At 43.2% G+C, this 11,987-nt stretch overlaps 1 protein-coding gene across 3 annotated transcripts in view; it reads right to left on the minus strand.

Annotated features, from left to right (window-relative positions):
* The window catches only part of SPRYD3 (SPRY domain containing 3), a 422,505-nt gene extending 410,795 nt beyond the window's left edge, over nucleotides 1–11,710 (minus strand). For 2 of the 3 annotated variants that reach the window (XR_012715107.1, XM_075265833.1), the window contains exons 1-4: nucleotides 11,655–11,710; nucleotides 6,787–6,922; nucleotides 2,776–2,851; nucleotides 937–1,061 (exon numbers count right to left, since the gene is read on the minus strand). Coding sequence is in view for 2 of the 3 variants with exons in the window: in XM_075265833.1 (XP_075121934.1) it covers nucleotides 937–1,061; nucleotides 2,776–2,851; nucleotides 6,787–6,914 (329 nt within the window). In the remaining variant the exon portion in view is untranslated. Of the gene's footprint in view, nucleotides 1–936; nucleotides 1,062–2,775; nucleotides 2,852–6,786; nucleotides 6,923–11,568 lie in introns of all 3 variants that reach the window. The other variant, XM_075265834.1, reaches the window with a different exon arrangement.
* Between the last annotated feature and the right edge of the window lie 277 nt (nucleotides 11,711–11,987).

Consider the following 11,987-nt stretch of genomic DNA (forward strand, 5'->3'; position numbering starts at 1 on the left):
GCAAGCACCATACCTGCTAGACAGGTGACAGATGCCATAACCATCTGACATCCAAACTTGTACACTGAATGAACTAACTGGAGATTCAGAGAGGAGCTGGTAGCTCATACTGATATATATTAAGTGCATGTCTAATCAAAGGTATCAAGTGGCTGCTGGTTGTATTGTGGAGCTTCTGGCTGTATTACATTCCTAAATTCACCCAAAAGACATATTAAACATAGTAACATAGTAAATAAGGTCAGGTAAAGGCACAAACCCATCAAAGTCCAACCTATAATCTGACCAAGTTGATTCAGAGGAAGGGAAAAAGCCCATGAGGTTGATGCCAATTGTCCCATGGGAGAAAATAAAATCCTTCCCAACTCGAACTATGGTAATTGGACTAAGTCCCTGAATCCACATCCTATCCCAAACATGTCTAGCTAAGCATAACCTATGACATTCTTACTTTCAAGAAAGGTCCAGCCCCTCTAGAAGCCGTACAGCGTATCAGTCATCACTATATCCTGTGGAAGAGAGCTCCATTGTCTCTCTGCTCTTACAGAAACCCCACCTAGGATTATGGGAACACATTGTTTTTCTCTACACGTAGAGGACACCCCCTTGTCATAGTTACAGGCCTTGATACAAAGTGATCAATGAAACGATATATTGTCCATATATAAACAACTATCTCCTAATGATAAAATAGCTAGTACTGTGGGGCCACACGGTGGCTCAGTGGTTAGCATTGCAGCGCTGGAGTCCTGGTGTTCAAATCCCGCCAAGGGCATAAAACTATCTGCAAGGAGATTGTATGTTCTCCCCGTGTTTGCATGGATTTCCATCCCATATTCCAAAGACATACCGATAGGGAAAAATGTACATTGTGAGCTCTATGTGGGGCTCACAATCTACATTTAAAAAAAAAAAAAAAAAATAGCTAGTACTTACTTGCCATCATCCGCATGGTAAGCCACGGAATCCGGCAGCCAACCTGGTTGATGATCCAGACTGTAATATTGTGGTACTAACCCCACTGCGATTGTCCCTCGAACACCACGATCTACAATAGAGACCTACAAAGAGAGACAAACCAGGACCAATGTAAGCAAGCGGGAAATTTAAAACATTGTAAAACCTTCCTACAGGCAGAAACCAATAGCCACATATACAAATTATTGTATTGTACCAGATCCTTGCTATATAAAAAGTCACAATCCTCAGGTTTGTGACGTTTTACACAACAGTTGTGGCATAAATTGCTGCAACTGGCGGTTTTTGAGCCGCGCACACCATTTCCCAAAAAGGTGGTATGACCAGGTAGTTTAGGGGGAGGGCCATTAGCCCCATCCATTTATGACAGAAAACTGGTATAAATAATGCAGGAAACCTATAGCAGTTAGGAGCTGGTGTAGATTTCCCGTCAGGCACCGTCCAGTTCAGGGCTCATGAAGAATGCCACCAAAAATGCTAGTCTTCATAACCGTCCCCTATAGAGTGGCCTCCTATGCTACTAGTAGGTATGTGTTGTTTCCTGCCTCTTTTGTTAGGGTCTTACCAGGTCTAGTAGTGACCACTTTGGCTCTGGGTTTTTCTGTAATATCTCAGGTCCCTATGCTAGCCTCAGATTATCTTAAAGCAACACTCCTACCCTTGTTTATGCTTGGTTTGATTTTTAATGATATAACAGGTAATTAAAATATCAGGGGGTGATGAAAGTGAGGTCACATGGTGGTTCTCCATAGTATCTGCAGGCAGCAGAGAGAGACCTCCTGTTTACACAGCAATAAATGCTAGAAAAAAAACAGGTCAGACTGTGGTTATGTGAGTGCAGGATAAGTAAAGCCACTGTGAGGCGACACAAATAACCAGCTCTGCCACACACTACATGGGACGGCTCACTGGCTGCACCAGTTTTGAAACGTTGCCTCAATATCATAAACTGCTCCTAAAAATGATGACGATGTGTGTGTAGTAGAATACTAGCAATATACGGATCTGCTTAGGCTGCATTACAGCGCTACACTCGTGCATATGCTAAGGAAAGCTCCTGTATTCATAAGGCTCCATTCACCTGACACACAGTGTCTCCATCATGATGTCAAGTGTCAATGTGATTTTTTTTAAACTGTAGAATGACCATCCTATAGACAGCCACCATATATAAGTGCATACCATGCTGTGTACTTAAAGGGGTTGTCCAATTATGGACACTTACGCCTTATCTACATGATAGTAAATAAGTGCCCGATTGCTGGGGGCCAAATGGTCAGACCTCACAGTGATTAGGAGAATGGGGGACTGAAAGCCCCCCTAAGGCTTCGATGTGAATGGAACATCAATCCATTTGCGTGACCAGCACTCCATTCACTTCTATGGTGGATTACAGCCTCAGCAGCCCCATTCACTTCTATAGAGCGCTGGTCTCACAAGGAGTATGACACTGTATGACTGGTTACATCAGTCTGCCATCAGAGGTACAGGACACAGGACATCTTACCAATGTATACCTCTGATGCAAGGCTTAGACTGTCTGCACAGAGTCTACGTACAACGTATACTACTGTATACTACAATAGATGGAGAGGAGGGAGAACGGGAGTTAGATGTTGGCTTCTTATATTATCAGAACAGAACACAGATAACCTCTGAAGAATAGACAAAAGATTTACAGCCCCGGGAGAACAGACTTCACTCAAGGCAGCATTAACTATTTACAGCCAACAATGGCCGCATAACCGCATAGTAAACATCGCTTAATGGTGCGGCTTCTCAGATAACCCGACCCACCTCAAAGTAGTTATTGTCTTTACTTAGTGGTCGTGGAGCAACGTAGCAGCCGACTTCCCCTGAGTTCCCGTGGTAACTGGTGAGAAAAAGAAGAAAAATTATGAATTAGCCGTTCATCAATCCAACCAATGCTAGAAACACTGCGCTCATGACAATTTAAATTTTAATATTCACTATAAATTCCATTTCTAGGAAAAAAATGTAAATTTCAGCTCATTCAGAGCATGCCTGGTGCATGGATATAGGTAGTGTACATGGAGAGGTATAGCTGGTATGTCACTCAGGGTATAATGGCAGCCGGATGAGACTATAATGGCCGCCACTAGCTCTAGTCACCTACATAGGACCAGCTGCTGCACCATATCCCTCAGGTGTATAGATAAAAAATAAAGGGTGTTGCATACATGGGAACAATCAGCTACAGAACCTTTATTTTATATAATTTCCTGTATGATTTTTAATTAATTTATTTTTTTTAAGCTTTCAGACAACCCCCTACAAATTTAGAATTGTGCAGCCCGGCTGTCCAGCGCCTTACATTATTACGGACATGAGTTTTGCGTGATCTGTTATTTCTTACAAATGATTTTGCTCGCCCTGGAACATGAGCTGACCCGTACACGATGGCTTGTGACCGTGACCCCAGAACAGAGGAAGTCTTGTAGGAAATCCCTATTAATTATATGACACGTTAGGAGCTGAGTGATCGGCCCGACAGTCCCGGCCAAGATTCCAGGTTGATACTGAGTGGCCCACTCCCTGCAACTTCCCTTCATTTTTCACACGAGACAACATCAAGCAAGTACCAACATAACAGACCGGGTCAGAACAGCTCATGTGTCAGGATATTAGGTTACTTGGGAGAATTTGGATGGAGGGGGGATAGTCTGATGTGATAGGGGTAGTGAGCGTTAGAATATGGGGGAAACTCTTAGAGATGAAGATGGAAAAAAAGAGAAGAGAGCAGAGAAGTACGTCTTGAGAGGACCAGGGATGACCAGAATATATCAGACATGTCGGACAGCTCTGTACAGCATTGTTAGGATTGTACATGAATTTACTAGATCTCCAGTGAAAGGACTGGCAGAGAACAAACACTGGAGAAAACAGGGGAAAGGTCAAGTAAGTGAAACCGAGGAGGGGGAGGAGAGCAAGTATATAACAGCAGAGGATGGTACACTAGTCTATACTGGGTACAACACTAGGATTCTGACTAGGTTGAGAAGAGATCGACTTATAATGAAAGTATCTACCCCATATGGGGCAATAATCCTAAAATAGCTGTCTGTGGATGGATATATCTTCCTTTTGGAGGAGAGGTTCTGATTAAGCTAGGCTCCTTAGAGAAGCATGGGAAGAATATGCAAATCTGTCTTCCATGATGTAATTAGGAAGACAGGGCCTCAGTCATGCAGCCCAATAGAGGGCGCTCCCTTTAACATCATGCCCGACCTTCCCAGAGGCCTTTGCTGCAATGATGTGGGATTTTACCAAGTACAGTCTCTCAGCCGAGGATAGCTGTTTCGATCTGATTGGATCTCTTCAGCCTGGCGCAGAGAAGACTGACTTGGCAGACGTGAGAGGCTTCTAGATGGGGTTGAGGGGATATCGTCACTCATTAGAGAGAGACCACCATTTAAGCCATTTGCGCTCCACTGTACAAAGGAACATGGGAAGAATATGCAAATCTGACTTCCATGATGTAATTAGGAAGACAGTGCCTCAGTCATGCAGCCCAATACAGGCATTGATCTATAGGGAGCTAACTTCTAAATGGCGGTGCTAGAGCAAATTATACATTTCACATTAAGGAGAATTTATTTGCATATTCCTTACCCACAATTCCTAGTACAGCAGGTAAGACCTGTAAGAGTCTACACGCTGCAGCGTCCGGCAAAAAAAAAAACTGTAGTACCCCTTCCGACCCACAAAGAACATCAATAAAAGTCTGACTTTTCAAGCCTCCTGAATGATGTCAGAAACCCTTGAAGTCAATTAGACATCAAGTAGGTCACTCAATATTGTAACACTTGCAGCTTTGCATCACAAAGGCAGGTGTCACAATTCAGAAGGTCAGAAGTGGACAAAGGCCAGGGCTAGCAAACAACAAACAAAAAAAACCCCAGCAAAATAAATAAACCTTGACTACAGGCACAAAATGAGCAAAATAAAATACAGCCTTAACTAGGCAAAAGAATGTCAAACAAAGCCCTCCACCTCTGAGCATTAAGGGGGCATTCACACTTCTGGTGGTCAGCTTTAAAACGCATTCACCTAAATGGATTTTTTAAAGGTGACCGCCAGTGTCCGCCTGCGGCTTCTCCGCGGGGAAACAGTTTTTGTTTTTGGCTGGACACACAGGACTGTGTGAAAAAAAAAAAGGTTTCCCCATGGAGAGGCCGCAAGCAGAGACCGGCGGTCACCTTTAGGGCCAGTTCATATGTAAAAACCTCCTGGCTTATTTTGGTCCTGAATAAAACTGCTTGACCTTGAGGCGTTTTTTGGCGCTTTTTCTGGAGAAGTTTTTGCCAGGCGGTTTTCCCCTCCCCTAAGATGAATGGACTGTAAAAAACAAACAAATAAAAAAACTAGGCGTTTTTAGTTGCTGTTTTTTGCAAAAAAGCTAGGGGGGTTTTTTTTGCAAAAAACGATAGGCAGTTTTCACCTCCCATTTACTTCTATTGCTTTCCTCAGGGGGAATCCGCCTGAAGAAAGGTCATGTCGCTTCTAGCAGAAAAAAAACAAGCTAGCGGTCTCCATAGACCACCATTATATGGAGGCAGATTTGGAGGCGAAATCTGCCTCATTGTCCCCATGTGAACTAGCCCTTATAAACCCATTCAAATGAATAGGTTTGAAATCCGACTGCCGGGAAGCCGTCCCATGTTCAGTTTCTCAGGGTTGAGGACAGAAACCCAGCGGAATAGCACAGGGCAGACACCGGGCGCAAGTGTGAACACCCCCTAACTAAACAATAAGTACTAACTGTACGGGTGGCTTACTAACAACCACACAAGTAAACAAAAAGGGCACAATAGCTCAATACAGTCTCACCAGACTCTCCGTGTCTCAGGACAGACCCAGGCGTCTCCTCTCACTCCCTGGATCTGCCCAGAAGTGCAGGCTCTGCAGCCTATTATGGCCCAGTACCCAGACCTAGGCTGCGGCCTACTCCAGACCTGCACTGGACCACATATAAATTAGAAATCCGGGCGAGATATACCGTTCCTCCAGCACTATATATATATATATATATATATATATATATATATATATATATATATATATATATATATATATATATATATATTTTTTTTTTTTTATTTTTTTTTATTTTTTTTGGTAAAAAGAAATATCTCCTGCAAATACAAAGAATTACCATGCTGTAATCCAACCCTTTTGCCTCCTTACACCCATCAGGGGAACGTCAGACACCTCTACACACATTGGATGTGCAGTCAATTCTGACACAATCACCAATTTCGACCAACTTTCCATTTCTGCATATAAGCACCTGCATCGTACCCTGCACATGTCACACAAACAACCAATGACGCTCCAATAAATGCCATACCCATGACTCAGGAGCAGTCACATAGACAGATCTGCAGTGAGTCAGCAGTATATACCGTATACCTCCTCACTACAACTCTATTAGTCACTGCACACGACTCACCATAACAACAACAATATACACAGGACTATAGGAAGGGGCGCTATAGTAGGGATCATCTGGACTTCCACATAGTACTGAAGAACATCACACAACCTCTGCTCAGCTGAAATGATAACAGTGATCAAAAGACTCCATTCATTTGGGTAGCAGAGAGTGAGATACAAAGTATATTTGGTAGAAAAAAGGAAACTACAACCAACAATAACATAATAGTCTCTGTCCACACCTGCCATCTGTATAGAACGTCCCTATAAATAACATACATAATATTAGCTCAACCATTACATATAATAAAGAATTCATATCACCCTCAAGTACTGAGGGCTCTTCCCTACCTTAGAGTATCCCCATCTACTACAATGTGCTTGGCCCTCTCCTGGTAACGCACCGCTCGCACCTCACGGATCTCCCGGATTCGGCGTCTCCAGTTGAGGAATCGGTAGTGAAGGTTCAGGTCGTCCATGTCTTAGCCTGGAAAAGGTTGAATAATATAGTGTTTAATGCAGCGTCAAGGTGGAAATTGTAAAAGTGCGAATACTTGAGAGTCTAAGGCAATCGAAATCTGCTCCAAAACTTGCATACAATGAACCAGTACATATGGTCAGGACGGGACAACCATCTACTGTGGATTAGATGTTCAGCTGGAGCCCATTGGACAGCTGGTAAGATAAAAAATGATCAGGCAAGCTGAATTTCAACAGGTTTGATCCTTGGTTTTTAAAGGAGATAAGCCATCACCAGAAAGATCTGGCGGCGGGGTATTCCCTTCTCCCTACCCATAATACATGTATTCTCAACTGAACACCATCTGTATGCTGAACACCCAGTTAATACTAAAGTAGGACTACCCTACTAAGGGCTGGTTCACACTCGTGTTCAGAGACCCCGTCCCCCATTACACTTACAGTAAGTCCTGCAAGAAGGACTTTTCTCTCCACCGATTTCAGGCAGACCCTATTATAGCCTAGATTTAAGCAGGTAATCGCTTTTTAAACAAATAGGGTTTCCATTTATTGGGTCCCCAAGCAGAACTGAAGAACAGAAACCTAAACACTAGTGTGAACCTACTGTAACATGTACTGTCTTAACAGAAGGTTACCCTGCTCTGGAGACCCCACAACTACTGCGTCTCTCCAAAAATAAGCCCTAGCTAGTTTTTCCAAGTGTTCTGGAGTAGGCTTGAAATATAAGCCCTAGCTAGTTTAACCCCTTCCCGACATCTTCCGTGTGATTAAGGCAGATGCCAGGTCCTTAAAGATAGACACCATAGCTACCATACCTGGTCTCCGCTGTAACGTACAGTGGAGACCCAGAGAATAATGCCTGCGATCGGAGTCTAGTCTGATCGCAGGCATTGTTGAGTGTGACCCCCCCACACACACATCCTGAAGTATTACAAAAGCCCCGGTCCGTGACCCCTCTTCCCACAACAAACCAACAAAACTGTCCCCGGGGCCGATTCCCTCTGGTCCCCATACTTTTCTCATTGCAGGAGCCATCCTGTTCCTTTGACAGCCAGTAACCTTATGAACGTTCACAGGTCTGTCATAGGAATATTACTATTCAGGCTGGTTTATGTAGAGCATCTCCCAAAGACAGTTGTACTGCAGTCTACGGGGCGATTGCAGGTTCAAGTTCCCTGGGGGGTGGGTTTATAAACAGTAAAAAAAAAAAAAAGCTCAAGTCCCCCCAAGTTTAACTAGAATTCATATAAAGCTAAAAAATTACTGTGAAACACATATTAAAGGGATATTGTCACTCCTTAGGGAGAGACCACCATGTAGGTGTGGGGAGTCTTATAAAGCCAATTTCGCTCCACTATGGGGGATTGTGGGAAGAATATGCCTGTGAAACACATACATTAGGTATCCCTGTGTCCAAAAACATCTAGTCTACAAAATTCTAAATATATTTTCCTGTATGGTAAACACTGTGGGGGGGGGGGGGATTTTAAATGTCAAACTGGTGTTTTTTTGCTGTTTCACCTCTGATAAAAATTGAAATAAAAAGGGATCAGCTTTGTGAATGTTATTCATGACTTACCTGAAAATAAGCCCTAGCCCTTTTTTTGGAGAAAAAGAAAAATACAAGACCTGGTCTTATTTTCGGAGAAACACGGTAGGCCAAATTCCCAAAAATATCCCCCTTTACAAACATGTATATTGATGGGGGCCACTGACTTCACTAGAGACTGTGTAATACTAGACTTACTGAGAAATGGGAACGCCTAAAAAGCAGGAGGGCCACGTAAAGATCTGCTATACATCCTGTACCACACTCCATGCCAGTATTAGTATGCGTGTCCCGATCTGGTATGGTTTATACATGTTCCTGGGACTGCTTTTATCATTAGATAATAACTGGACCTTATATAAGTGGGGCTCCAACTTCTAGCCCGATAAATCAGTTGCTTGAAGACACTGCATCATTTGGACAAGCACTGCCATCTTTACATGCCAAGCACAGCGCCATACCTTGTATTTTGGCTGTACTTTGTATTGCAATACAGTCAACTGAAAGGGACTGAGCTGCAGCAAAACCATGCGAGTGGTGACAGTGACATCACCGGTTTGGGAAGAGGAGCAGCGCTTGGCCTATGAAGGATGGCTGCTCTAAGGCTCCATTATCATAGTCCTGCAGACACACGACTATCTAATAGAGGGGGGTCAAACATACTTTCGCCGAGGGCCACATCAGCTTTGTGGAGGTCTTCAAGTGGCCGTAATACTGAGGCAGTATAAATGTGTGTAAGTCAGTTAGACGGAGTTACATTTATAGCCCGTTGAAGGCAACCGTAATAGCCCCCCCCCCCATAAGTATTGCCTGCCAAAACCTGCAGGGGGCACTGTTACTGTAATAGTGCCCATTACACTCACATATAAGTAATACTACTACCTGTGGGGGGCACTATTACAGTAATATTAGCACTGTTATATTGTACTTACAGAGCAGAGACGTGGCACGTAGGACTTCCTTTGGCACTCGGCCTGTGGGCATCTTCTATCTTCCTCCCAGGTAAACAGAGGACGCACCCAGCCCCGAGTGCCAAAGGAGGTCCCACGCGCCACATCCCTGCTCTGTAAGTACAATAACTGTCCAGTTCAGAGCACAGGGTAAACTAAAGCCCCCAAAACTGTGGGGGTGCCAGGGAACACCGAGGAAGATTTACAGGCCATGGCTTGGGAAAAGACAGGAGTGTAGTTCTGCGCATGAACCACTTGCTCAAGCCACCCCCTTAGGAACAAGTCTCATGGCACCTGTGATCTAATGTGTATGGGGGTCCTCCTGACTCTCCCCAATAGAGGATGTCTGTGAAGGGTAACAGTGTAGCGCAGATGTGTGACGCTGTTTCGGTAGCTCCCATCCTTCTCCATGGGAGATGTGAGAAAGGTGTACAGCAGCACTGCTCGGCTCTAATCACTACATAGGAAATAATAATACTGATAACCCTGGCCGCCATCACTAGTTATGGGATGAGGACGTGTGATCAGGGCAGATCCTCTGCCATACGAGATCTTCACTATATGGTTTTAGCAATTTACATACAGTTAGAATCAGTCGGCGGCTCTATAAATTATATGTAAATCTACATGTGGTCAGTAAGGGGCACGCACATATCTGCAATGTCATTGCTCAAGAGAAATCTGATCGGTGTACAAAGTCATTTACATCAATTAATAAACTAATATAGCACTTTCCCCTTCTCACATTTATGCAGATTGTCAATAAAATTTGGTTTCAGTTCTTCACATATCAGCAATCCTGATCGGACAGTATATAGGTGACAGAGAGGGGGATATGGATGAAGAATAATCCACAGGACAAGTCACAGAATAAATCAGCTTTCAGTTTTGGTTATTTTGTGATCAATTGCCCAACCCTAGTAAACATGTTATACAACTGTGTACACAGTATATAACCAGCACAATGTGTACACAGTATATAACCAGGACAATGTGTACACAGTATATAACCAGGACAATGTGTACACAGTATATAACCAGCACAATGTAAACAGTATATAACCAGCACAATGTGTACACAGTATATAACCAGGACAATGTGTACACAGTATATAACCAGGACAATGTGTACACAGTATATAACCAGGACAATGTGTACACAGTATATAACCAGGACAATGTGTACACAGTATATAACCAGCACAATGTGTACACAGTATATAACCAGCACAATGTAAACAACTGTACACACAGTGTATAACCACCACAATATATACAACTGTATGTACGGTATATAACCAGCACAACGTACACAACTGTATTTACAGTATATAACTAGAGCAATTTTCCACAATATACACACGGTATATAACCACCACAATGTGTAACCATACCTACGGTATATAACCATCACAATATAACACTGTACCTACAGTATACCACAATATAACACTGTACCTATAGTATATAACTGTACCTATAGTTTATAACCACCATAATATTATATACCTGTATACACAGTATATAACTATCATAATGTATAACTGTGTGTGTATATATATATATATATATATATATATATATATATATATATATATATATATTATATATTACATAGTAGGGTTGGGATTATGACCCAAATCCAAACAATTAATTGAGTATTTTACCTTGATTAGGATTAATGAGCCTTGTTAGGACACTCCCCTTGTTACATGTGTGATCTGGTATAGAAGCTCTTCATCGCTGTACATATGGTATATAGCCACCATGATGGAGATCACTGTGCGTATATATGATGTATAGTGCAGGATATATGTGTCACTGTACATGCGCTATGTAACCTCCATGATGTATATCTAGCTCCCGGCTCATATGCTATATAACCTCCATTATGTATATATATAAATCACGGTATATACATATAGATATATATAACCACCATGATGTATATGGGCACAGTAAGACTTGTATCCCAATATGATAGCTGTGCCCTCCATCACCTGGCACCCGCCCGGCTCGCACACAGGAGCCTGCTACAGGCATGTCACCGATAGAACTAGTATCACAGGCAGCGCACACACCGGCACCTTCCTCTACTTGTCAGCTCCTCTCCGCCAGCCCATCCATACACTGACACTCGCTAGAATTCCTTACCAGCTCCATCTCCTCCATGATGCTCCGTCACCAGCTCTACACCCACACGTTCCCCACAGCATATGCCCAGATCACGGCTCTCTTACCTTCCGCCATGGATACCATCAGTCACTTCTCCCCACTCTCGCCAGGGCAGCCAATCAATCACCGTTCGCTTCACATCCTGCCAATCAGCGCCGTCTATTAAGAACGACACACGGCTCAGCCAATGAGAAGCTCGGTATTGTCTCAAAAGGCGGGAATAAAGAAATAGGATAACTTTTCCTTTGTGTGTTCTAGAGGGAAAACCAACGTTGTATTTATTGTCTACGCTACTGGAGCCATTTTGCCTGCGCTGTGCTATAACTTTAGTATTACTCTTGAGCTACAGGAAAATGAAGATCCAGGCATGTGAAGGTGCTGTGCACCGGAGACATTTT

This window comes from Leptodactylus fuscus, chromosome 2 (assembly GCF_031893055.1).
Source record: "Leptodactylus fuscus isolate aLepFus1 chromosome 2, aLepFus1.hap2, whole genome shotgun sequence".
Lineage (NCBI taxonomy): Eukaryota > Metazoa > Chordata > Amphibia > Anura > Leptodactylidae > Leptodactylus > Leptodactylus fuscus.